General features: G+C 36.5%; 3 protein-coding genes across 5 annotated transcripts; 2 read left to right on the top strand and 1 right to left on the bottom strand.

The window, feature by feature from the left end:
- The first annotated feature begins 4,331 nt into the window (after window positions 1–4,331).
- On the top strand, window positions 4,332–6,008 carry mrpl18 (mitochondrial ribosomal protein L18). Its single transcript, XM_043257034.1, has 4 exons — window positions 4,332–4,577; window positions 5,110–5,278; window positions 5,438–5,672; window positions 5,753–6,008. Exons 1-4 carry the CDS (start codon window positions 4,481–4,483, stop codon window positions 5,822–5,824), a joined length of 573 nt encoding a protein of 190 aa, XP_043112969.1. The 5' UTR covers window positions 4,332–4,480; the 3' UTR covers window positions 5,825–6,008.
- Window positions 6,009–6,724: 716 nt separating this feature from the next.
- si:ch211-203d1.3 (protein phosphatase Slingshot homolog 3) lies at window positions 6,725–18,843 on the bottom strand. 3 transcript variants are annotated; one of them, XM_043257033.1, is made up of 17 exons: window positions 18,667–18,843; window positions 17,971–18,075; window positions 16,846–16,965; window positions 15,694–15,731; window positions 15,406–15,589; window positions 14,808–14,923; window positions 14,108–14,176; window positions 13,631–13,696; window positions 13,068–13,344; window positions 11,483–11,611; window positions 11,247–11,293; window positions 10,953–11,099; window positions 10,566–10,766; window positions 9,908–10,067; window positions 9,711–9,806; window positions 8,982–9,077; window positions 6,725–8,887 (listed from the first exon to the last, which is right to left on the bottom strand). In XM_043257033.1, the coding sequence occupies exons 3-17, from the start codon at window positions 16,891–16,893 to the stop codon at window positions 8,738–8,740; spliced, it is 1,824 nt and encodes a 607-aa protein (XP_043112968.1). In that variant the 5' UTR covers window positions 16,894–16,965; window positions 17,971–18,075; window positions 18,667–18,843; the 3' UTR covers window positions 6,725–8,737. The 3 variants fall into 3 exon arrangements, with proteins under 3 accessions (XP_043112968.1, XP_043112966.1, XP_043112967.1); XM_043257031.1 differs by lacking the exon at window positions 18,667–18,843 and having other exon boundaries at window positions 17,971–18,294; XM_043257032.1 differs by lacking the exons at window positions 17,971–18,075; window positions 18,667–18,843 and adding an exon at window positions 18,124–18,294.
- A 970-nt stretch (window positions 18,844–19,813) lies between these two features.
- srpx2 (sushi-repeat containing protein X-linked 2) lies at window positions 19,814–26,080 on the top strand. The gene is made up of 11 exons (XM_043256937.1): window positions 19,814–19,837; window positions 20,420–20,483; window positions 22,376–22,450; window positions 23,535–23,726; window positions 23,839–24,015; window positions 24,115–24,238; window positions 24,328–24,449; window positions 24,775–24,954; window positions 25,029–25,162; window positions 25,263–25,384; window positions 25,812–26,080. The coding sequence occupies exons 1-11, from the start codon at window positions 19,814–19,816 to the stop codon at window positions 25,990–25,992; spliced, it is 1,395 nt and encodes a 464-aa protein (XP_043112872.1). The 3' UTR covers window positions 25,993–26,080.
- The last annotated feature ends 36 nt before the right edge of the window (window positions 26,081–26,116 follow it).

The raw sequence follows: 26,116 nt of genomic DNA, 5'->3' as shown, positions 1-26,116 counted from the left end.
TTATGCTTCCAACAGACAATTCAGTTATCTTTAGATGCCATTTCTCTCTCATTCTGGTTCTGAACTCTATAATGCAAAGCCAGTCTCAAAGTTTTGTTCTTGACCCTTGGGGTCATTTTGTGTACCGCAACAGGAAGCAATATTCAACGTATTTATAAACACTATTTGTAAGTTACAATAAAGATACAAAAACTTGGAACATATCAGACCTTTCATGCAGTGTGTAACACAGCTCTACGTGAATAAAAGCATCCTGCAAATATTTAAATCTGAAAGTACATCGGGAATTGTTTCTCAAAAGAAAGAGTCGACTCCGACACATTGAAACGAGTCCCAATAAAACATTAGCATATTTCCCACCCACTTGTTGATCTTTTCACATTGGTTCTGAATGAAAATGCAAATTCGTTCTTTGCCACATTTTTTAAGAAAACGAAAGTGTTTTTTGATCTTGCATGCATGTCAGCCTGTTGTTTGGGACTCTCAAAACCAAACTTTTAAGCTTTTAGTACATCACTTCCTGTCAGTTCTGATCTGTCCTATCATAAATGCCACAAATAAATATCTTCTCTTTTTTTTTTTTTTTTTTTTTTTTACAGATTAGTACCAAAGGCAATACAGAAGTACCGGAAACAATATTAGCATTTGTTTGTAACCCAAGCGACAAATTTAGCATTTAGAGAGTAGGTACATTATAAACTTCTGACTTTATAAAAAAACAAATGACAAAAAAACATACTAAGCTATTATAAAAAAATCCATGTTATATTTTCCCTGTATTATTTTGTCAATAGTATCAATTTGGCAATAACTGTCAGAAACTGTATCTATTTGTTTGAAACTTTAAGCATTTGCATTTAATTAATTTTTTTTTTTATTTAAAAAGTCCCATTTGGTACAGTTGTTGATATGTATCTGATATTTATATGATCAAAATGATTAAAAGGTAAAATTCTGCTAACTTCCAATGTAAATCAATCAATACTTTAAAACAATATAGCAGAATACGTATAATACATAAATGGCACTCCATATGAAAGAAGTCATATTTAGAAGATATTTAGCTATATTTATATGCTTAACTGTTTAGTTTAATGACTGTTTCCTTTTTTTATAATCAGTTTGGTTAATATGGATAATCAAGTAAACTCCCTATTTTTTACAAATCACAGCAAACATAATAAAAAAGAAATCCTTAAACAGTTGGTCAGGCTCAAAGAAGCTCTTGAGACACACTGCCACTCAGAGGACACTGGCAAAACTGTGCCTTGTTCATTTATTGATCGTTAAGAAGATTTAGTTGAATGGGGTCAATTACTGATCATTGAACACCTTTAGATTTAATATCCACATTCTTGCGATAGTGCTTTTATTGTTTGAACTGTCGCTGTTTATAAGTTCATATGCATGTCGATGAGTGAATAGGCAGAAGTTAACGTGTTTTTAGGCGTAAGGAGAATATGAATCATATTTTTCCTGAAGTGACACAGTGTTTTGTGTGTGTATGTGTTCGCTCTGACATTTTAAACAGTGCTGAGGTGTGTGTGTGTGTGTGTGGTGATGTGGGAGGCTGTGTCACTTTTTTCCTCGCCCACACCATCATCTACACAGTCAAACCATGTCTGGGTAACCATTGTGGAATCCCTGTTGCATAGCAACACATCTCCAACACATTCCAGACAAGTGTTACTTCTGTTTTGCAGCCAGCCTCATTCATGTCTCTCCTCTGCATCGCTCTTTCCTTCACAGTGAGAGCGATAAAACGCTAAGCACTTTAACTTCAAACAAATGTACCTTGGTTCATTATGTTAGTAATATACAATCAATGGTATTTAACATTTAGGGCACACTGTTTGCGCTTGTTTTGTCACAAGTGTTGTAAATGACCTTGTTGTGAATTGCTCATTCTTCCCAGTTATACTGATTGATGTTGATTTATATATAGATAGGCATGTGTTATCGTATGGAGAATGTCAATCAGTGAGAGAGAGAGCCGGAGAGGGCTCATCTGATACAGTGAGGATGAAGAATAAAGGTGATGAAGATGAGTAGTGAAATGTTTGAAACAATCAGTTGTCACACATGATGAGATTAACATTTGTTTAAAAAATGATAGGCCCATTTGAATGATCTCGTGGCATTGAAGACTAGATTAACGGCTGATAAAAATTCAGCTTTGCATCACAGGAGTAAATTATATTTTAAAATATAAAAAATAATTTTAAACTGTAATAATATTTCACAATATTAATGTTTTTCCCTGATAAGATCAATTCTAAAAAAAAAATACTTCTTTAATAAAACATTAAAAATCTTGCTGATCCCAAACTTTTAAACAGCAATTTTGTGCCATATTTAAGAAATGGCTACTTTGCAGGTGGAATGAATGACAAAACTGAGTGCTTTATCTAGCTTTGTTAGCAAACGTTCTGTGGGTTTGGTCTTAGATATAGTTTTTAACAGATAATTGCTTTTTTTTTCCTTTCTTTTTTTTTTTTGGAAAAGATTAAATTACATTGTGACAAAATTCCAAAAATCTTATGCCACATTTACTTTTCTGATCAAATAGGCACTACTGACTTTGTGGACAATTGCATTTTTAATTTCAAGAAAAGATCTTTTTGTACAAAGACAGGGGTCTGGGAGATTTTTGAAGTCTCAGTCTTTGATTTTTTTAAAGGAATTAATAATTTGATTCAGTGAGGACAGTAAAGACTTTTAGCCTACATAAAAATAAATACAGAAATGCTTTGAAATAAATGGGTTTTTTTTTGCTTTTAATTGATCAAAGAAACATTTTATTATGTTTTCTATTAATATATTATTTAATAACTCCGTTATCGCCACTGATGAGAATTCAGTTTTGCCATCACAGAAATAAATTGCGTTTTAATTTAATATCTTTATATATTTACATATATTACAATAATATTAAACAATTTTCTGTGTATTTAACAGTTTTCTGTGTATTTTTAAATGCAGCCTTCGTGATCAAGAGACTACAAATACTAACCAGCCACAAACTTTGAATGGCAGTGTTCATTAATAACTTACTGTAAAATTAAATTTGATTTCTCATTTTAATATTTTAATATAAAGAATATGTTTTGTCACACTGCATTCTATTTTGCTCAAGCAATCTTGAAAGAAAGGTTGAATTCATTATTTTTCTTTAGTTCTACACAAACCTTGACATTTTTGTATCTAATGAGTCCATTGATTTTCAGTTTTAGTTCTGTCAATATGAAGCAGTGGAGCAGGTAGCAGACAAGGTTTGTGCTTGTGTGAATGAGTAGCCTTCTGGATATGGATACCTATACACACATCACGTCCAAGTTATTGACCTGGAATGCTAGACTGTTTCATTCTATTATTCTATTTCCACTTGAGGCTCTCAATATTATTGCAACAGAGAGAGTTATATTGTTTAGTTTTGTTTTGTTTGAATGTACGGTAATTTGTCTTTAGTCCTTCAAGTTGGATGTTCCTGCAGAGTGTAGGATCATGATTTGCACACCTTCACACCCCTTCTCAAATGTAAGGTTTTTCTAACGGTCTGAACGAGCACATGGGTAAAGTGCTCAATTTTATTAGGCTGTAGCCTCTTGCTGAGAGCAAGGATTTGGGTTACAGGAACATGCTTGTTCAAATGGCAAGAGAACCATTTATTTTATCTAGGGGCACAGCCTCTTCACGGCATGCTAAAAGTGCAGCACAAACAAACCGGCCAAATTAAAATGGCAAGCCATGCAGAAAATCCCTTAATGTCCAGAGGTGAGCCCACCGCCACCTGAAAATGTAGAAGTGCGCTGTAATAAGATGGAGGTTGTAAGAGAAAATAGTTTCATTTGAACTACTGGATTAAATGTACTTCACCAGCAGGTGTAAGGCTATGTTGATTCACATGGTTCATCACAGATGAAACTATGAATAAGCTATTTTGCCTTTTTAAATGCATAATTGTGTGACTGTAGGCCTACTAAAACTTGATTTCTACTTAATTCTATTATGCACTTTTATGTAATTTCATTTAATACCATAACACGTGGACAAAAATCCATGAAGGCACTTTTTTTTTTTTTTTATTAAATTAGCATTGTATGTAGCAGGTTTGTATACTTGAAAAAAAGTGTGCTTGTGCCATCTTGTGGACAGCATAATAATATCTAATACCATTTAAATCATTGTGGTTTAAAGATCTTAAAGAATGTTTCATTAAATACCTTAAGCCTCCTTCTTATTATTTACCTTATTTGTTGTTAAACGTTATAGTTTTTTAAAGATTTCTAAGCGGAACCCTTGTGAACTCCAAACCTTTCCTCGGAAACACGGAACCGATTTAGTGTGACATCAAAATGGCTGCACACTAGAAAGTAGGCGAGTCGTTAGTATTTTACGAAAGGTCACGCCGTCTCTGTTTGTACAGAAACAGCAGCTTGAAGTTGTCACCAGAATTAAAGGTATTTTATACAGCGGTCAAATGGCTTTGTTCAGTGATGTTTGTCGCGGTGTTCGCACGCTACTGGGTCAATGTCAGAGATCGACGGCTGCAGCGGCGTGGGTTCATTGTCAATCATGTAAGTAACAGAACCGTACTCTTTATATCAATTTACTCTCTGCTGCACGTGTTTACATTAAGACTGGCGACACAGAACGAGTTTAAAGCTGTAGATTTGCAGGTACGCTATTTACTCTCTATAATGAGTATCTTTTTGTTTGTTCTATCGAATCTCAGAGAGCAGTCCGTTCTGGACGTAAAGAAAACCACTGGTTTAATATTATTGTCTTTTTCTGTATTCATCCCAGAGTGCGTCCATAAAAAAATCCTTATTTTACATTACAAGTATTTCAAGAATCACCCCATTTTATTTAATTTTAAATGTACAAGAGAGTATAGATGAAATTAAAAGGGGTAATTCTTCTCCCATACGAGAGAGAGCGCGTGTATAAAATATATCCAGAATAATAAACTCAAATACTCTGCAATTAAATTTAGAGACTCGATTAGAATTTTAACACAAATACAATAGCATCATGTGGTTTAAACCTCTCAAGGAATATGAATATTTAATTTATAAATAATAATGTTGATGTGTCTCATCCCACCAGCTCGGAAATACAGTCAGACAGCACCTGAGCCAGAACCAGTCATCAGTGTTAATGAAGACATCAATAAAACATTTGTTAACCGAAACCCAAGAAACCTGGAACAGATGGCCCTGGCAGTGAAGGATCGAGGCTGGGCTACGGTGTGGCCCTCCAGAAAGTTTTATCACAGGTGTGTAAGCATTCCAAGGACCTGAGCTAGATGTGAATAATAAAAAAAGTCCACAAAGTATTGCTCGAATAGCAGCTTTTTTTTAATGCCCTTTCCAGATCGACGTACGCTTCTACATGAATATTAAACTGGTGCTGTTTTGTACCGTTCCTCCCTCAGGTTGGTGTTCAGGCGCACGCAGCATCACATCACAGCCGAGGTGTACTCGCCTGACTCGGGAGATCCAGTGGTGTCCTGCTCCACGAAGGAGTGGGCATTGAAGCGCGAGCTGGGCTCCACGTGCTCAGTAGCAGCCTGCCGTGCCGTAGGTGAGGTGCTTGCTCAACGGTGTTGTGAAGCGGGCATCACACGCATTGTTTATCGAGAGGTACCGTGGAAATTTCGATCAGAGTCGGTGAGTTTTTTTTTTTAAATGCTTTATTATACATCAATGGTGAAAATGTCTAACTCGTGCCATTGTTTTGCTCACTGCAGAATCAGACATTCTGGTCAGCCATGAAAGAAGGTGGTGTCGTGCTTGGTGAACAAAGAAGAAAATTCATTTAAGTTGCAACCTCTCTTTTTTTTTTTTTTTTTATTATTATTACTGTTCTGAAATGTGGTGTTTGTCTGTAAATGTAAATATTATCACTAACGGAAGGGTCCTTAACACATTATAGTAATTTGATTATTGGTATATAAATCGTTGCTTTGACATTAAAATTATGCAGTGATTTTTGCAAATATAAAACATATTTCAGCTACTTTTTAAAAGTATTTGTAGAGTTTTAAGAACTGATGTGTTTTAGTCAAAGGGCAAAATACAAAAAGGGCAAATGACACTACTGCGCAAAAAAATAGGTCAGTATTGTTTTTTTTTAATTTATTAAAAGTGAGAGCATATACATTTGTAATGGGGAAAATATAGATGCAAAAAGCTTTTAGCTTTTATTTAAAGTTTGTGGTTTCCACAAAAATATTAGCAAGACTATTTTCATTAAGAAATGTTACTTAAAAAACAAATTGGCATATTTGAATGATATATGAAGGATCATTTTACAGTAAAGTTTAAACTTTGTTAGAAAGACCATTTAAAAAAAAATCTTAACTGATCCAACACATTTGAACAGTAGTGGCCCAGCATTGGTGCTTTACTAAAATACACATTTTTAAATGTTAAATATGTTTAATCTGTTGAACTAAAAAAAATTCTCATATTTCAGGATTGATAGTTGTATTGGCTTGATTTGCAATCAGCACATACATTACTGCTTAGCTGCAATATATGCCATTTATTTGGCCAAATAATTTAGTCTTGCTGTATACAGCTTAGTTGCTGTATTCATAATTTTAGTAAAGACACATCAAGTAATATAAAGCACTAAGAATTTTCACATATACAAAATTTTACAGTAGCATAATAAAAAGAGGAATATCTGCAACAATCTATCACACAGAAACAATCAATGAGTGTTTCCATTAGATTTTTCTCAAGCCCCCATTATAAATTCATTTTAATAGTACAGACAACTTTGTATATCAAATTAAAAAGATACATGTTCGGATCAGTCATAAATAGTAAAAAGCAACAGCAACCTTGACTTGATATTTAACGCCACCTGATACCAACAATGGAAATGCGATTTACATCAGAATAAAATGTATCACTTTTTGAAGTGGATAAGGCATGGCACATTATACATCAGGTGAGGAAAATCAGCACTTTAAAGGCTGCAAGTCATCATCTAATCGCTAATACACATAACTTAAGACATTCTCATGGAAAATAATTGCAAAACCAGTGGTGCCTCAATACTAGGAACATTCCACAACATAACTTTGGTTTCACAACGTTGGCACTTTGTGCAATGACAATATACACATTTCAACAAATGTTTTACAGCAGATAGTAAATACTTTACATAAAAGACTCATGCTTCACAAAAGACGTACAGTACAAACAGCATGCATACAGTCTGATACGTGAGACATCATGCAAAGACACAAATCAGCCACCCCTAGGGCTAAGGACACGTGTATTAGGAGTTAGTTGCGTTAGTTTTAAATGCATGAATATTAAAACCAACAAATGTAGTTATTTTGGTCCACCTCTATCAGCTAAAGGCACTGAACCATCATGCACAATGATTGAAGACAGCAGAGACGTAACTGGCACATTTTTTTTTTTTTTTTTTTTTTTTTTTTAGGAAAATACTAATGCTTCTTCTCAGGTTGTTTCCTGCATACTGAACAGGTTAAAAACATTAAACAATCTGCTTAATTTAAAAAGACATGAAAAGAGCTCTCAAGTGATAAACATGATGTAACATCATGCATGATGCTAGAAACTACCATTCATATGTTCGGAGTCAGTAAGATTTTGTTTTTGAAGTCTCTTATGTTTACCAAGGCTGCATTAATTTGAAAAAAAAAGGAATACAGTAAAAACAGTAATGTAAAATAATAATAAAGAAATTTAAAATAACTGGGTTTGTAGTTAAATACATAAGTAATTTAGTTCTGAAATGCCATAGCTGAATTTTCAGCAGCCAATATTCCAGTGTTTAGTGTCACATGAGTTTTAGAAATTGCAATATGCCGATTTGGTGCTCAAAAACATTTCTTATTATCAATACAGTAGTTAAGAAACGGGCACTAATTTGAAACCTTACAAATGCCACTTTCAATTAATTTGCAGCCTTGTTAAATAAAAAGCACAGATTTCTTACTGACCCCAAAGTTTGGACTGGTAATATACATGAAGTGTTTAAATCCTCGATTGCTTTCTCTACACTTTTTCACCCACTGATCTCCACAAAGGCAGCATAAAGCTTCACATTCATGGAGAAGAAACAGCTATAAAAGTAGATTTATTGCATAGGACTCCTAAAATGAGTGAATCGCACTCTTATTCATTTATTAAAAACAACATGAAAACGCTATCAAGAGGAATAGTTCATTTTTCTGTATAATGACATGAGAGATAACAGCCATAGAGAAATACTCCACTCATACTATAATACCATATTAAAATCTGAAGTAAACTGAATTTTATGGCTCAGTACGAAGGTGCAAAAGGATACAGAGATTTCAAAAAGGCACAATGTGACATTTTGAATGATAATGCTTTGAGGAAAACGGTTCCTTTATCAATACTCGCTTGACAGTGGCTGAGTTTTGTTAAAAATCCACCTAAACGGACCAAAGTTTTGAGCTAGATGGAGAGGTGAGGGAAAGATTTATATGTGCTTTAATGTGTCGCCTCCGTGAAAAATTACCTAAATGAGCCTTAATATGCTATATGAATAAATTCCCTAATTTTAATTGTATTACAACTTGGAATGATACAATCAGAAGGATAAGACTTGTGCAAGAGTGTCTCTTATTTTAGCATCACCATGCGTGTTTTTTCCTCACCTTTTCACTTTTAATATTCGTCTTTCTCCATATTTCTTACCACGACCCCTTAGTTAAAGTGCTTCAGAGACCAGCTTCATCCTGGTTTGTGTTCTGTGACCGTCTGCCGCTTGGTTCAGGAGAAACATCAACATGCGCTCTCTGATAAGTCAAGCCTCTTTTTCCGTGACTCTGCCTTCGCTGCGCGTGGGAAAGTCTCTGACAGACAGCGATCTAAAGAGGAGTTCAGTTAACGCTTTTTTGCACTTGATTCTTAATACACCTATCCATCAGTTTTGCATTCCATCCGAGACTTTCTTTTCCTCACCTCTTTATCTAGGCCTCGGTCCTCATCGTCGAGCTGAATAGACTGCATAAGAGAGAATAAATCCATCCTGCCGCTTCTGCTGGGGCTGGATGACACCTAGGGTTAAAGTTTTGCAAACATTTAGGAAAATTGTTTCATGAAAATACAAACCATTATTTAAAAAGACATCCTACATCCAGCTCATTTTCTAAAAAGGCTCAACTTAATTCGATTAAAAAAAAAAAAAAAAAAACACTTTCCATCATGTATAAAACATGTATACAGAAAACATCTGGGTCACGTTTGCATTTTCTTCTGCCACTGGCCATAATTTATATCCTTGAAATCAGGATTACGGCATAGAATATTATCTTCAGAATCATCTGTACATGTGGAAATCGGACTTGAATAAATAGATTTAACCAGTCTCAGAGGAAGCTGGGAACCATGTCTTTGTGGCAGTTTTTCTGGTAATTAAGGGATAAATCAAGACTTCTTCACTCATACAAATGGTTCTCGAAAGCAATGCACATGATTAAGCATACCATGGGAATGCATGTCGTGCTAGACAAAAACGTGCCCTTTTTTTTTTTGGGGGAACCAGTGCCCCAGACGTAGAAACAAGTATTGGATTTCATTGTGAAAATATGATGCAGGATAGTGCAATAGTAAAGAAAACCACATTAACATCTGGAAGGCCTTTTGGTCAAGCGTAATGAATTGAGATGATCAGCCTCCGAGAGCTCTAACCTTATCACTTTCTTGTACAGTAATAAGCGGGTTGGATGAAGCCGTGTCTGCCCCAGGTGTGTCGAGAACACTCTCACCCAGCTGCTCATCAAAGACCTGAGAATGACAGAGGCATAGAAATAAACACTTTTTTGGTTAAAAAAAAATTGGAAATTAAAGAGATGGAGGCGCATCAAATTTATGCGACATTTTCTTACATCTGTTTCCTCTTCCTCATTACTGCTTTCGTCTTCTGGGCTCTCGGAGTCTTCCTCTTTCTGTTCATGTTCACTCCCTGTGGCTGCTTCGTTGTGAACAGATGGCTGGCGCACTTCCGACTTGGACTTCCTCCGCCAGAGGGCGCTGTGGCGCTGTTTACTGCATGGCACAATGCAACGTTTGGAATGAAATTCAGCACTTACTACAGTTCTTTTTAAAAGATGTAAAACTAAAATCCAGCTAATTCTGTGTGTTTTTTTTAGGCCATTTTTGTTCAATTGTGTGTTAAAAAAACAAAAAAAAAAACTTAATAGCATTTAACGGTGATTCCTAAAGGATCATGTCATGCTAAAAAGCTGTCAACAGAAATAAAATGACATTTTATATAATATACATACTGTATATTAAAAGGTATTTTTTCCAGATCCCAAACTTACATAACTATGACTGGTTGAAATGAGTTTGTGTATCTGCGCTATGCAGTTCCCTCTTGTACACATGGTTGAACTACAATAAGCCAGACTTGACTTGTCTGTACCTGAACATACTGAGATACTACACAAGCGGGTAAATGTCAGTACTTCTGTGTGAATGCTTGTTTGTGCAAGTGTAAATGCCCCGAACTTAGTATCCCACCCTTTTGAAAATGCATGTCACCTGGCACTGAGGATGCCGCTGTACGTATGCAGCTGTTTGAGGAAACCTTCATTGGGCTGCACTATAGGCCGTCTTTCTCTCACGTGGTTAAGGGCTTGGTCTAATGTCCAGCCCTGCTGCTTCATCAGGTAAGCAATTACTGTGGAGGCAGAGCGAGAGACGCCCATCTTACAGTGCACCAGTATGGCCTGTCCACTCTTCCTGTTTCATCATCAGTACAAAACAATGGCACAATATATTACAATATATTACAGAGCACAAAGACAACATTTTAATAGGGACACATAGTTCTGCAATTCTTAAATATAAACCAATGCATTAAAGTGTCAGTGTAGGTAGACAGCAAATCCAAGTGTGTGTGTGTGTGTGAGAGAGAGAGTTGAGCACCTTGCTTCACTGATGAACATGTATGTGTTGTTCCAGTATGAGAGTAGGTCGGTTGCTTCCACATCATAAACTCTAATATTCATATAGGAGAAGGATTCTGGGAAAAAGTTGTCAATCTCCATGGTAACATTCAGGATGTAGCCCACACTATCAAAAACCATAAAAATAGTTTCTCTTTTGGCTACTGCAGAAAATGTTAATTTAAAAGGATAACATTTGACATTTATATAAAAATTAAAAGTATTCAATTATTTTTAATAATTCTAAAATCACAATTATATTTAGTTTGCATACTTGTTCTTCTGCAGTTCTTCAAAGTTTGCAGCATTCCATTCGGAACCCTTTTGGAAAAAAAAAAAATAATAAAATGGTGGTGTATTTACATTTAGTCATTTAGCAGACGCTTTTATCCAAAGCGACGTACAAATGAGGTAGGCAATAGAAGCAATTAATATCAACAAAAGGGCAGTAGTGCATAATTTATAAATATTTACAACAGCATAGCAGACAAGATAAATGTTAACACTTGCCAAGTAAAGGTAGTCCAAGATTCTGGAAGGTTTGTCCATCTGTGCCATGGTGACCATCATCTCATTGTCAATATATTCTTTGTAGTCCTTCATGTCTATGCCTATTCTGGACTCCAGGGATGTCCGCACCTACAAACACACAGAGAGAATGACTGTAGCAAAACTCTATGGTGCTAGAAATGTCAAGATCATGGGTTTTGCAAACAAATCACATTAAATGGCAGGTCGTATGATATACAATGCTTACAAACATCAAATTAATGACTGCCTGTATGCTGCTGCATGTTCATACCACAAAGATTCTCTAGATAAGACAACAAGCCCAGACACATTAACTTGAGTAAGTTCTAGAAGTGTCTTTAAAAAGGTGTGCCCACGGGCTTGCACTACTGTTCAATTTATTTTAAGAAATATTTTTTTCGTTTATCAAAGTGAAAGTAAAAAAACATTTATTACATTTTATCAAAATATTATGAATGTTTCTTAACAGCAAATCAGTAATATAGAATGATTTTTGAAAGATCACGTAACACTGAAGACTGTAGTAATGGCTGCTGAATTCAGCTTTGCCAGAGATTATATTTTAAAATATTTTCCAACAGAATGTAGTTATTTAAATTGGAAATGATTTCACAGTTTGACAATACATTTAGTCTATTCTTTTAAATGATTAACAGAAGAAAATATGAAGATTATAAAAACATTTCAATACATTTATGCAGTGTACTTTGTGTGAACTGGATTTATTTAATATGGACCCTTTAAAATTATTCAAACTGAAAATAAGCTGCAAAAACATGCAAATTGTGAAATGCACTACTGGCTTTACAAAGTGCCAGCAAACCCACAACTGGGAAAAAAAAAAAAAAAAAAAAAAAACAAAAGACAACTTGTTGCAAACATATGTAAAAAAAAAAAAGTTAACCGATCATAAAAAAAAAAAAAAAAAAAAAAACTGCATAATATATCTTTCTACCAGATTTTTTGTTTTATATATATATATATATATGAATGTATGCATGTGTATATCTATATATGAATGCATCTATGTGTATGTATATATGCATGTATATGCATCTATGTGCATGCACGGATATGTGTGTGCACGTGCGTGTATGCATGCATGTACATTATGCATGTGTATATGTATGTATATGCATGTGTGTGTGTGTGTGTGCGCACGCATGTATGTGTAAGCATGTGCGTGAATATGTACATATACATATATATACACACAGTATGTGTGTATGCATGCATGCATGCGTGTGTGTGCGCGTGCATGTATATATGTACATGTATATACGTACGTGTATGTGTATGTACATGTGTATATGTACAGTATGTGTATGTGTTTATGTATGTCGTGTATCATATATGGTCTAAAAATATAAACATGAAATTTTGTTTGCAACCATCTGGCTTGTGTTAAATGACCCATTTACACTCACAGTGGGGAATTTTATTTCATCCAGCAGGAACTGACACGATCATGAAAAGCGGTCAACAGGTGACCAGGGGGAAGAGTTTGGTGGCACTGTGGGACATTGTTTGAAAAGCAGACTACAGTCGTACTCTTTCACTTTACCTGCTTTGAGGTAATGTTTTCCAAGTCCTCAGTTCTCATGATCTCTCGAAGCTGGGCTTTGATCTCCTTCTCCACTGACTCCCGATTTGACGATGAACGTGCTCCGGTATCCCTCCTGACCGACTCCAGGCCAGTCATGGCTGCCCATTCATTAAGGCAGTGCTGGTCAGATTCCACATTCTCTCTGTAATGTTGTGCCCACTCCATCCCGCAGCCTGGTATGACGGCCCCACGTACAGCCCGTTCGCAGCAGCCATGCAGCGCCTGCAACACTGACCTTGAGCAAAATGAGAGTGACAAATAAGAGAGTGCTGTGAACAAGCAAATCGACAAACCACAAACACGTTTACAAGTCACAGAGCTAACTTGGAGGCTTTAGGCAGATGTCTAACAGGGCACGTGTAACTGACTAACGATCAGAATAAAGACAAATAGTAAAAGAGCATTACAGCTGAAAACAAAGATTTAAGTGAGTGTAGACTGCAAGACCGAAGTCACACTGCATGTCGTTGATGGTTGAGGAAATTCAGTGTTTCCTCAGCATTTCCTGCTTTAACGCTTACCACATCGTCTGAATGGACACAGGCTTAAAGATTCGTGTCACTTCTGCAGATGTCACACTGAAACCTCTGTAAGAGAACGAGTGAAACATGCCATCAGAAAAGCAGAACTCTGGGGCTGAGTCTAAAGTGTCTAAAGTTCTGCAGAGCTGTGCAGATAAAGTGGAAACTTCCATTCAATCCAAGCACAGTTTTATTGTTTTAAATCTAGGTTACTTTCATTTTATATTCAGTTCAGTTATATTTAGTTTAGCGTTTACTTTTTTTTTTTTTTTTTTTAAAGCAAAACCTTTGTACTTATGCTTTTAATGCCGTCTGTAAATTAAAAGGAGCTCATTCGAGAGCTGATTCTGATAAGATAACGATATCAAGATTGTACTAAAGTCAAACACAAACAATTTTGCCGTTTTTCCTTCCCTGCTATTATTTGCATTTGATTAGCCGATGTCTGGTGAGCATGATTCGGTCTTATGTTCTTACCCATCTCCATCGAGGTAAACCTGTGTGTCACTCCATACTGGCAAGACAAGTCCAATAGTGCACTGATCACTGAAGAGGAGAAAAGAGACAGGCTTACTGAAATACTAAGCAATTACATTCAATACAAACCTTTAGCAAAATAAATAAAAAAAAAAATATATATATATATATATATATATATATACATACATACATACATACATACATACATACACACATATATACAAATGAAAACAAATAGAAAATTGTTATATCATGCGTCTTAAATACATTTAAATAAAGGTCTCAGAATTTTTTTTGTACATACACAATGGCTAAATAACACAGAAGAAATAAAGTATTGCAGAGTTTAAAAATGAGCAAGAAAAAAAAAAAAAAAAAGCAAAATAGCATGATGACAAATGTAAATTTTAGCTGAACTATCCCTTTAAAACATGGGCACCGCATTTGTAAAATATCTGCACATTCCATTTCCAAAAAAGTAGAATGCTAAAAATAAAAACTCTCCTTTGATTCAGTTGTGTTTGTGAACAGAGCTTTAAAAAAAAAAAAAAAAAAAAAAAAACAAAGCAACGGTATTTAGTCTATAAAACAATAGATACAATTATTTAATATGTACATATAATATTAATATTTCTAGATTAATCTGTTCTGAAATAAAAGCTGTTAATGATGAGTTTAGTTTATAAAGACGTGCTACCTGTTCATCCCTGGGAAGTCCATGCCAAGCAGCAGACTCTCCTGTTTTTTGTTAAGCGTGCTGACAACGAGCAAATACCTCACTCTAACTGGGCTCACTGTCTCCAAGCGCACAGCCTAAGGTAGGGAGAAAGATTATTTCAGGTACGTTGTAAATTAAATCAAACAGAGTTTATTAGAATAATTTTTTAAATTACAGAGCAACTACAAAGACATACTTTGTTATTATAATTCAAACATAGCACCCATGCATGCTGTTCTAAAATCATATTTACCTAGCAAACTGTACTGTAACTATTCTTAAAGTTAAAACAAAGCTATTGGCATTTCTGCATAACACAAGGTGGAACAAACTACAGTGTCTCTAGAAACCACACTGCAGAACTTGTCAGGTTGCATATGCAAAACATACAGGCAGTTACAGTACAATTCCATTAAATCAATCTCAAAATACTGTATATGCATGAGATATTTTCATATCCATTAATCTCCATCCCATTCATTTGTGATTTTAAAACTCATTTTGTAGAGGCCTCGTTTAATTTGGAGACCCTAAACATAGAAAGGCATTGTAGTAAGAAAGCTGAGAAAATCCTAACCAGTTTGACCGTGTCTTCTGGACGTAGTAACGAAATCATTGCATGCAAATGTCTGCGTTGAGTGTCAGAGGCTCGGCCTCCTTGCCTAGGACCTAGCAGAGAGGGTACGGTTTCTTCATGTAATCCCTCCCTCTCTTCCTCTTCCACCAGGAGCACTGCCCCCTTAACCAGGGCGAAACTTTCTCTGGTGTGCAGAAATAAAAGTTTAATCAGTTAAGCATTTCTGGAGGAAACACTATATACGCTAAAATACACATGCATGATTAAAGCTGTATCACGAGCAATCACCTTTTTTGAAGTCTTCCTCTTCTCGGAATAGGCTCATCCTTAAATGAAATTAAAATTAATTACAAAAAGATTGAATTAGAAGTCAGACAACGTCATAAAACTAAGATTCGTCCAGAGAACGGTGATGTTAAAAACGGGTGGTGGGTGAAATGATTATGCGATGCACTTAATTGCAAACAGACACCAGGAGATTCGGCTTGACTCCTCTGGATCAAGTAAGTGCTATTTGCCAAAACGGCTAAAAAAAAAAAAAAAAACTTGCACCCGAGAAGGGCTTTTTAGCCTTTTTTCCCCCCTCACCCATAACTCACTCTTAGATGACTGACTGGGCAAAAAAAAAAAAAAAAAAAAAAAAAAAGGCACCCGGAAAACACAATGACAAGGCGTTTTGATAAAATTGCCAACTCTAATGCAGTGACAGTATGATAAGACACAGAGGAAGCTCATACTAAAAGACGATAAACAGAGAGAAAGAAATCGAGTGAGAGAGAAAGACAGCGAGAAGGACACCAAAGAGGCTGTTATCAGTGCTTCTATGGAATGAAAGAGGAGACAGTAACATTACCTGTTATGTGACTGACGTGTCCAGACAGAGACAAGAAGAAAAAGAAGAGAGGGGGTGGAGAGGAGGGGCAATGAGGTTTTAGGTTAAAGCTCCAGTTAGACTTTACTCAAAATAGTCCAAGCATAGCGTTTTATAAGACGATACATATTTTGCATGGGTTATTATGGAACCTTGTGTTATATATACAAAGCCTACCGATCAACCAATAGAGACGGATTACGATTACTGGGCATCGTCCAAAAACTCTCAAGAAAAGCCATAAAAGTTATCAGGCATTTTGGCTCTTCAGCAGAATTCTCATATAATCCTTGGGCCTTTTTTGGAACAGCGTGAAATGGATTCTCATATTTGGATTCACAGCAAATTTGGAAAGCGGTTGGAGCGCTACCAAGAAAACATTCCTCCTAATTATGCATAAACTTGTGTACAGAAAAAAAAAAAGGTGTAGAGTAACTGGACACACACGGAGGGAGTGGGAGTAGGGTGAAAGAATGTGTGGAGAACTGCAACTGACACACAAAACATTCAGACCGTCTTTCTGTAGCGGTTTAGAAAAGAACTTTTTCTTCAGGCATAATCAAACTCACCGGTGTGGTGGAAATAGATGGCGTTCTGTGCAAGGTCAGCAAAGCCATTCCACAGCCGGTTATCCTGCTTTAACACCGGCAGACGAGTCAGAGCAGCTCAACAGAACGCTTGCGAGTTTACTGGGTTGAGTGGGAAAAGAAATCACAAATAACAAACCAAATAAACAAAATACTAAAAGATATTTATAGTGCGACTACACTGAATTACTATAGAGCAGACTCAGAATCTGTAATAACCAGATATTTCAGCCAACTAGATGCCCTTTTTACAAAAAGGGAACAAAACAGGACCTGAAAACAACAACAACAAAAAAAACCTTTTCCATGGAGCTTCACCCAAAAAAAGAAACTTCTCTGCGAATTCTGAAAATAAACTATTTTCTTTACCTAAATATTTTCTTTTCTTGGAAGAATATGTAGAACGTGGTATGTGGGACTAAATATGTTAATAAAAAAAAATGATTTGGTAACCAATACTAATTTCAATATAATATGAGGGTTTTAAATGTTTATTAAAATGTCACACTGTAGTTTGATTTTAATTAGATTATTACAGATCTAAGGTCAAAAGGTCAAGACCTTTAAAGTGGAAACAAAAAGAATAAAGAGAGGATACAAAAAAAAAAAAACACACACAAAATAGTAATAATTCGATAGTATACCAGGTATTTAATGGGAGTTAAAACAATATAAACTAAATTAAATTGTGGCTTTAATGTCTTGGAAGTCAATAAAAGCCAGAGTGCAGCATGATAGCGTAACGCGTCAATTTCCCAACACATAACTAAATCACGTAACAGATAACCGAAATTAAACAGTCAAATGGTTCTGCGGTCTAAGATGGAGACATGCCGTGTATTTCTTCGCCATATCCACGACACACCATAATAAAACGCGCAACCTACCACGCAAACCCTAAACCGTCACAAAATGTTTTCGATGTGTTGAATATGTGGACGAGGCTTGTAATTTTAGCGTAGTAACGCGGCTGTGTCGTTTCAGTCTGCAGTATCACAGCTCGAGCGTTTTGCCGTTTTACAAGACAAACTTGTAATCTCTGCACGTCAGATCTTTCGCTTTCATCGCTGCCTTAAAAGAAATGTCTCGATAAAGTATGCCACATACCTAATATCCTGCTAATACGTCTGTAGGCTGATGCTTTATGCTTATGTAGCTCCAACACAGCTGTGTTTAACCAACAACAGACTCGAGGCTTGTCATTTCCAGTTCCTTAAGAAAAGCAAAGGAGGGCGGATTAAACATGGAGCGCTCTCTTACCTGATGCGCTGAAACGCGGCGAAATTACAAAGGATTCCCTCCTAACGGCTTCTTCCTCGAGAAATCGCGTTAATTATTTTGACGCTACGACCACAACTTTTGCATTGGTCCAAAAATCCATTTAAAGGGGAAGGCAGACTACTATATCGTGAAACCAGGAAGACTTATTCTCGGCCGAGAAAAGTAAACGTGCCCTTAAATGGAAGAGGCGGATCGGGAGTAATTCGCGTTTTAAAGCGACAGAGACATATTTAGTCGATCTTAAAATGAATAACGTAACGTCTTATAAAATTCCAGTACAGTTAAAAGATATTGATTAACTACTCCAGCTTTCGTTTATAATCTCAACAAAAGCTAAACAATGTTTAAGTCATGTTCTGGTTAGGTTAGAGGTCTTTAGGGCGTTGCAGGGCGGACAGTTTAAATAATAATAATAATAATAATAATAATAATGCAGTATTGCATGTCCTACCAACTACAAAATGTATCCAAAAAGGGAAACTGTCTACAACACTTGTCGCATTGTAAAGAAATATAGCATACCTGCAACAAAAACGCAACGTTGTGAAATAATTCCTTGGAGGAACCACAACAAGAAGTGTTTGCATAACAGCACTGTGTTCACACCTCACGGAACTAAATGCACCGTCATCATCTTGCGAATGATAAATAATACATTTTTTTATTATTCACTGTGTCCAACTCAATTTCTGGAGGGCCGGAGCTCTGCAGAGTTTAGATTTAGCCCTGCTAAAACGCATATACTATGAAGTGCTTGATTAGTTGGATCAGGTGTGTTTAATTAGGGTTGCATCTAAACTCTGCAGGGCTCCGGCCCTCCATGAATTGAGTTGGACACCCCTGCCTTAATTGAATTGAATTAGACAGATTTCTATAGGTTACAGAATTACGCCAGTAGGCGGAGGTCACTGACGCATTAAAGTCGGCATGAAACGGAAGTTGAGATATCCGAGTGAAATGGCATCTGAAATGTAAAAAATGTAGGACGGTGCTGGATTTCGTACTGCAATAATTGATTGGATTGTTGGAAGTTGCTATCAATATGGAGGCAGATTTGGACATACCGATAGTCGCGCGATCGAATGGAAAAATAAATAAATAAATAATAATAATAAAAAAATCTGAAGTGCACGGATAAGTTATCTATAACAAACACTACAGTATTACATTAAAAAATAAGACATACATTTTGTCAATACAAAGTGTACAGTGCCACGTGGAACATTGACGCTTAACAGAAGAATTATTCAACGCATAAGATTTAACATTAGCCTTTAAAATAGTGGCACATTTCACACAGTGGATGGAGATTAAGCACTGAACTCACATTTGTAAGACGTTTTTCTGTAGTGCAAGAAATGGCCAGGTAACCCCGCCCCTTCCGCCACGTAGTAAGGCATGCTGCTAATGCCGAGTGAAGCAGCGTTTCAGTTGTTTAATGCACTTTCTATGCGTGTTTGTTTTTTTTAGCATGAACACCCTGTTTACATTATTTATGCTACAAAGCAGATTCGTTAAAACACCGATTCATTGAGGAATGCCGCTACTAGCCCACTGTACTGGATTTAAGTAATTACCGCTAGCATGACTAAAGACTGCGGTATAAGATGTATTTTGTGATTCACGAAATTTCAAAACGAAATGTGTATATTTTACCTTATAGGTCTAAATGAATTCCCTTGCTAACACTAGGGTATGTCTGAAGAGTTCGGGCAAAATAATTACAAAATAATAATAAATAAAAACAAAAAAGAGAGTTCGGGTAAAACCCTCTGTAAATTTTTCTTCTTTCTTCCGATGTGTAAATTCAGTCATTTTACAATGAATATGTATTTTCATTGCTATTAAAGTGAAATAACTCGACACAAATCGGAGCCTGAGAAAAATGGTCATTTTAGAGAAAAAACACTTTTTAAATTAATATTTTCAAATTTTAAAACTACAGCGTAGGGGAAAAAAGATTATTTTCATATACCTTATAGGCTTGCTTTCTTGGCCAGAGTTTCAAGATAGTGGAAGAGCAGTGCCACCATCCGTCCAAGCACTTATTACACAGAAGAGTTGCATGATCCGACTAGTGGAAGAAATTTGTGCTGAGATAATGTAGAGACAACAGTCGTTTGAAGGCTGCGTGGGATTCACTGCTTGGGACTGAGCTCTGTAAGGAATTTGTTATCCGACCCATTACTTTGGAAATAGTACAATATATTTTAAATTGAAAAAACAAAAAAAAAAAAAAAACAATTGACAGCTTGACAGCTAATGCAATGATCAGATTTTTCTTTTTCTTTTTGTGGAGTCGTGCATCATTTGTCAGTCTCTGGGAGATTACGCCGAGGGTAAGAGGTCTTTATATTCCCTTTCTATGAAGCTGTAATCGTCTCTGGTTTGAACGGTGCAAAGTAATTTTTCTAAAGCCGAGTGCAAAGCTTTCAGCTGTGTTTGCTGAAGTTACGGCTCTTAGTGGAGAAATGGAGATTTTATTTTAGCTTTTAGGAATGGAGTGAATATAAATTATAACAAGCAGGCTAAAGTGAGAGGCTAACCGTTTAAACGTTCGTTTTAGTCGCGCTCCTTTTGTTTCTCTAAACCCAACTGTCATTCAGTCGCGCGCTTTAGTCGCGGAAGGTTCTGATTCACAAATGATTCAGACTCCAGGGGAATAAGTCACGTAGATTTGGCCAGTACTTTCACAGACATAAACATGCACCGTTTCATCCATTAAGCGTTTAATGCATCCAAAGACATTATTAGCATGTTCACTGTTTGATGAATGACGTCCATGCGTGCCATCTAAACCGTTGTAATTATAACCCAGTGACCCAGTAAATGACTGAGTGTGAGCTCGCCATCTGCGACAGAGCCCTAATTTGACCTTCTAAAAGGAACAACTTCACCTGTGTCACGTTTGAAATCAAAGGCCGAACAAACCAACAAGCAGTAACATCTCGCCGCGCATCGCTCGTAAGAATTTACAGATTTGGCGTGATTGAAAGAGTAAAGTGGTTTGACTTTCTGCACGGTTCCAAATAGTTGGTGAAAATGAGAACAACATTTTCCTCGCGCAAATTGGAAAGTTTTCCCCTGAGGAGAGCTACATAATGTTTTCCAGGTACTACAGCAGTGTGGGTATTGACAAATGTTGAGTCACAGTCTTGGTATGTTACAACTCTGTAGACAGCTGCGGTCAGTCTCCATCAGTACGAATTCTGCATTTATATTATTTAAATAAACGTATCTGAAGTCTGTCCATCTTTCCACGGCGTTTCCTTGCCTAAAGCCGAGACTCTGGGATAGGCTCCAACCTGACCCTACAAACAGTTTTTAAATTCGAATTGGATTGATATTTAAATCGGGATCCCTCTAGGCCTGGCAACATCTTCGCATAGTGTTATCCTCTTTTCATATCATTGGCTTAGATTTAGAAATTCTTGTGCTCAGACATGTCTCGGTCTTTTACTTTGAAGGCAGTGTTGTAAGAATATGCTTTGCGACTCGATAAGTGCCCATCCATTTGTCAGTAGCTGCTTGTTCTATGTACAGTCACTGGATTCTAGCCCAGCATGACTGCAGATGAAGGAAAAACCCCAGACAGGCGATCAGCTGCCAGTGTTAGGTGAACTTCAGCTTAGAAAATGATTGAAATGTAAAGCTTTTTTTCCCCTCATGCATGGAAAAGTACTAAAATAACACTGAGCCTCTACAATATATTTAATAGAAACTCCTCCTGATAAGATTTTCAAAGATCCTAATCCAGTAAACCTGGACAAAGCCTGACATGGCTCGATCTTCAGTTTTTTCTGTGTGCAAAAGAGCATCACCTTTTGGCAAACGTGATGCTGGCATTGGTTAAAACAGTTCTGTCCTACATTTCATTCTGTACAGCGTTTCGAAGCTTACTTTAGGAATCTTTTCAAAAAAGTTTTCTTGATTATCCTTACATTTTAGGGAAGGCCCACGGTTCTAAACAATAAGTTTGAAAGGTTTATATATGTAAAACCGGGGAAAAGTGAGTGGAAAGAATGATGATGGTGGTTGTGCTGCTTGGAAACAAAAACGGGTGGTTGGGGATATTTTTCTTTACTGCTGAGGCTGCAGGATACTAATGATGCAGCTGATTTGCTGCTATGATGTGCTGGCCAATATTTTGACTCAGCCTTTTTGGAAAATGACTTTTAAAAGACTTTTTTTCTGACATCAAAGCTTCAGGTTTCATTATGTTTGCTCTTAGGCTCAGCGTCTTACCATGACACCAATGAAGTTCATGAGGACGAGACTTACTACACCCCTCAGTTGGACTACAAACGTAAATATGTGCATTTATTATACAAAATAAATATATGTGAAATGCTACACGGTAACACTTTAGAATAGTTTCTTAATTACTGCATAACTAATAAGGAATTAGTGCAGAACTTAATTATTCAGTAAAAGTTAATTAATAACTAAATGTATTCTGTCATACAGCCTGAGTAACTAATATTATCTACTAGTTAAGTTTCAAGAAAAATAACAACTACTAATGAACAGTCATACACAATTACATTGAGTTGTGACCCTTTCATATAAATGTTAATAGTAGTAATAGTGGTACTATAAAAAATGCAATATTAAAAAATGCAATACATTTCATAGAGGTTTTGCCTGTGTAATGAATTTTTTGTAAGAAATCAGTTTATGATAGAAACCCCAGTACCACTCCAGTGCCTTGCAATAACTTACCTTAGTTTTTATATTTTATATACAGCATATACAAATAATTAAATTCTTGTATGCAAGGCAGGGACTGAGGGAAAGTAAAAATACAGGTAACCCATTAGTAAATATTAAAGAATTATCCATTCATTCAGGAGGTATGACCGAATACATTAGTTATTGATTAGCTAAGCCAGTGGTTCCCAACCTTTTTTAACTCACAGCCCACACAACCAAACACATATGTTTCCGTGGCCCACTGCAAAAAAATTTAAATGAACCTGTTATTTGTGTCGGGTTAGTAACTGAGTACTCAGAAGCATGACTTTTAACTGTCTTTATTGAATAAACGGGTAAACGCATAGTAACAGTTTATTATTATTTTTTGTTATTTAATTAATTATGATATTTAATTATTACTACACATTTTTACATACATTAGCAATATTATTATTTCTATTGATAATAACTGGCGGCCCCCCTGCAATACCGTTGCACTGAGCTAAGCGTTACTTAACACTGTTATAATATTATACTACATACTGATTAGTAGTTACGAGTGAGTTATGTTAACTAAAAGGAAGTATTCATTAATAATTACCTGTTAGTTCTTCCATAGTTATTCAGTAAGAAAGAAACAGTATTGGAAAGTGTCACCATGTTACAGTTACTTTAAAAACTATTTTTGCCATCAGATCCACAGTGGTGCCATGTACTTAAGCTGTCCAATGGGGAAGTGTCCTGTTCTTCTCCTCGAGGCGGGCACCATCGAGGCTCGCTTGGAACTCGCTGTTTGCTGTCCTGTGTTCGAGGATATAAACGGCTGGGCCGATCATCTGTGCAGTGCATGCCTAACCGCCGCTGGTCTGGGTCCGCTGTTTGTCGCAGTAAGTGCGCTTAAAAAGGTGTCATAATTGCGTCAAATAACTAACATGCATTTGGCAGGTGCTGCATTGTACCGTACTTAAACCATGTGTTTATATTATGTCTGAATCTTAGGGATACGCTGCCATGTTCTGCCTCTGATTGACCACGGTATGTACAGTTGCACCCGCGGTTTTGTGGTAGACTCCAGGTGTGACTACACCTGCTATGAAGGCTACCAGATTGAGGGAGATCGCTACCGGATGTGCCAAGAAGAGGGAACATGGAGTGGCACAGAACCAACTTGTGCAGGTACATTTAGAAATCTAGTTTAATCTAATTGAAGATGCCATTATGTCATTTTTAAATCAGAAGACATTGTAACATTAAATAAAAATTGCATTGTTTCAGATCATGACCCCCCCAAACTGAAATGTCCTTTATCCAGAGTGAAGGTAGCAGAACCAGGAAAAATAACTGCAATGGTTTCATGGGAGCGGCCTGTCGCTAAAGACACCGCTGACGGAGCACTTCAGTATGTGCATCACATTTCATAAAAGCTATCAATTTCTTTCGGTCTTCAAGATACAACCTGTAAACTGTATTTTTGTCATCCATTATCAGGGTCTTGAGAAATGGACTGGAGTCTGGATCTGATTTTCCTGAAGGAATGCATATAATTCGATATAAAGTGTCTGACCAGGCTCGAAACACAGCCACATGCAAGTTTACAGTGCATGTTGAAGGTGAAGCCAGTATACAATTTTGATTTCCTTCTGCTTCGACGTGTTAAAGTGAAAACCGCATCATTTACTCGCCGTCATTATTATAGATTTCTGTGGAACATAAATATCGGACCCCACTGACTTAGTTTCATTAAATGGACTAAAATATCTTGTGTGTTTAACAGAAATAAAACCGTGAGCAAATTATTACAGAATGCATGCCTTTAACTGTAACCAACATTATTAACGTCACTTGAGGTTTTAGCTTCCTTCTCTAGTTCCAGTCAGTTGTACTATACAGTGTTTTATATTCCTTAAAAACAAAAATGTTCTTTCTTTCTTTCAGTGAGACGATGCCCAAAGCTAAAGTCACCTATGCATGGCTATCTGACATGCTCATCTGATGGCAATAATTATGGGGCTGTATGTGAATACTATTGTGACCCTGGCTTCGAAAGGACAGGTTTCGCAACACGTGTTTGTCAGCTCAGCCGCAGCTGGTCTGATGAAGCTGCTAAGTGTGAATGTGAGTACGTGGTTGAGGATGCTCATTTATTTTTCAACTGTAAATAAAATTCAAACATTTGCTTTTTCTTTTAGTAATGGCAATTAAAACTGACGTCAGGTCAGCTGGTGCTCTGCTTGACCAGTTTTATGAAAAGAGAAGGCTTCTTGTTGTGTCTACTCCTGACAACGCTAACCAGAAGTACAGACATCAGAATATTATGCTGCAGGTACTTAACTTGTTTGACTAACGAAAAATTCTTAAATAAGGAGAGCAATTACAGTCATTAGACTGCATAACTATATGATGGTGGGAATGTTCTGACACAGAAAGCTGAGTGTGGTCTGGATCTGCGACATGTGACGGTGATCGAGCTGTTAGGAACTTCACCTCGTGCAGTGGGCCGCATCAAAGAACAACGACTAGATCCTGAAGTCATAGAGGGTCTCAGGTAAGCATCTATTGTAAACTCTACATGTTAAATACTGCTTAATTAACCATTGTATTTATAGACCTACATGGAAGTCATACTGGCAGATGACTGGCAGTCAACATATTAAGTACATCTACTTTTTTATCCTGCAGATGCTAAAATCAAATCCTATTCTAAGCTTTCTCATTGCATATCAAGTAACATGGGATTAATCTGGATTTAATGTTGATTATAAAGTTTCGGCAGAGAAATACTGACCAGTCTATTTTCTGTTCAAGACCCGGCCATATTTTAATAAAAGCCACATGACAATTTTGGACAAAACACTTAGGAGGTTTTGCAACAACAGTGACTTTATGCTGAATGAAAATGTTTGGCTGATTTTCTCCATTGTGCATGTGTGTTTCTAATCTAAATGTGGTTTTCATGTGTTTGTATGCAACAGACAGGCACTGTATATATCTACAGCATATTTCACCATGGTGCTGCTGGATGAGTATGGTGTGGATCGGGAGCGCTTTGTTAACCCCACCACCTCTGAAGAGCTCTACTCATATGTAGACGAGTATCTCCTCACAGAGGAGGAGCTGGAGAGACTGGAGATGAACAGGGACTTCTGTGACTGACCTCGGGCTGAGTTTTTTTTAAAGCGACAGGCACCTCAAGAACCTGTTTCCTAGACAAACAATCATTTGAAACTACGTACTGCAGATATTATTCGCAGAGAATCACAGCTGGAAATGTGATTTA

This window comes from Puntigrus tetrazona, chromosome 14 (assembly GCF_018831695.1).
Source record: "Puntigrus tetrazona isolate hp1 chromosome 14, ASM1883169v1, whole genome shotgun sequence".
Lineage (NCBI taxonomy): Eukaryota > Metazoa > Chordata > Actinopteri > Cypriniformes > Cyprinidae > Puntigrus > Puntigrus tetrazona.
The sequence above is the reverse complement of the archived record's forward strand: the minus strand, read 5'-3'. Positions and strand labels throughout refer to the sequence as shown.

What these genes read in the sequence shown, in the direction of transcription:
- mrpl18 (XM_043257034.1), top strand. Translation starts at nt 4,481, where the DNA reads ATGGCTTTGTTCAGTGATGTTTGTCGCGGTGTTCGCACGCTACTGGGT. An exon ending in GTGGGTTCATTGTCAATCAT is followed by an intron (nt 4,578 to 5,109) that starts GTAAGTAACAGA and finishes TCATCCCACCAG; the next exon opens with CTCGGAAATACAGTCAGACA. An exon ending in TCCAGAAAGTTTTATCACAG is followed by an intron (nt 5,279 to 5,437) that starts GTGTGTAAGCAT and finishes TTCCTCCCTCAG; the next exon opens with GTTGGTGTTCAGGCGCACGC.
- si:ch211-203d1.3 (XM_043257033.1), bottom strand. Translation starts at nt 16,893, where the DNA reads ATGGCTTTGCTGACCTTGCACAGAACGCCATCTATTTCCACCACACCG. An exon ending in AAAACATTACCTCAAAGCAG is followed by an intron (nt 11,612 to 13,067) that starts GTAAAGTGAAAG and finishes GTGTGTTTGTAG; the next exon opens with GTGCGGACATCCCTGGAGTC. An exon ending in TCTTGGACTACCTTTACTTG is followed by an intron (nt 11,294 to 11,482) that starts GCAAGTGTTAAC and finishes TTTTTCCAAAAG; the next exon opens with GGTTCCGAATGGAATGCTGC.
- srpx2 (XM_043256937.1), top strand. Translation starts at nt 19,814, where the DNA reads ATGAATTCCCTTGCTAACACTAGG. An exon ending in TGAAGCTGCTAAGTGTGAAT is followed by an intron (nt 24,955 to 25,028) that starts GTGAGTACGTGG and finishes TTTTTCTTTTAG; the next exon opens with TAATGGCAATTAAAACTGAC. An exon ending in ATCAGAATATTATGCTGCAG is followed by an intron (nt 25,163 to 25,262) that starts GTACTTAACTTG and finishes GTTCTGACACAG; the next exon opens with AAAGCTGAGTGTGGTCTGGA.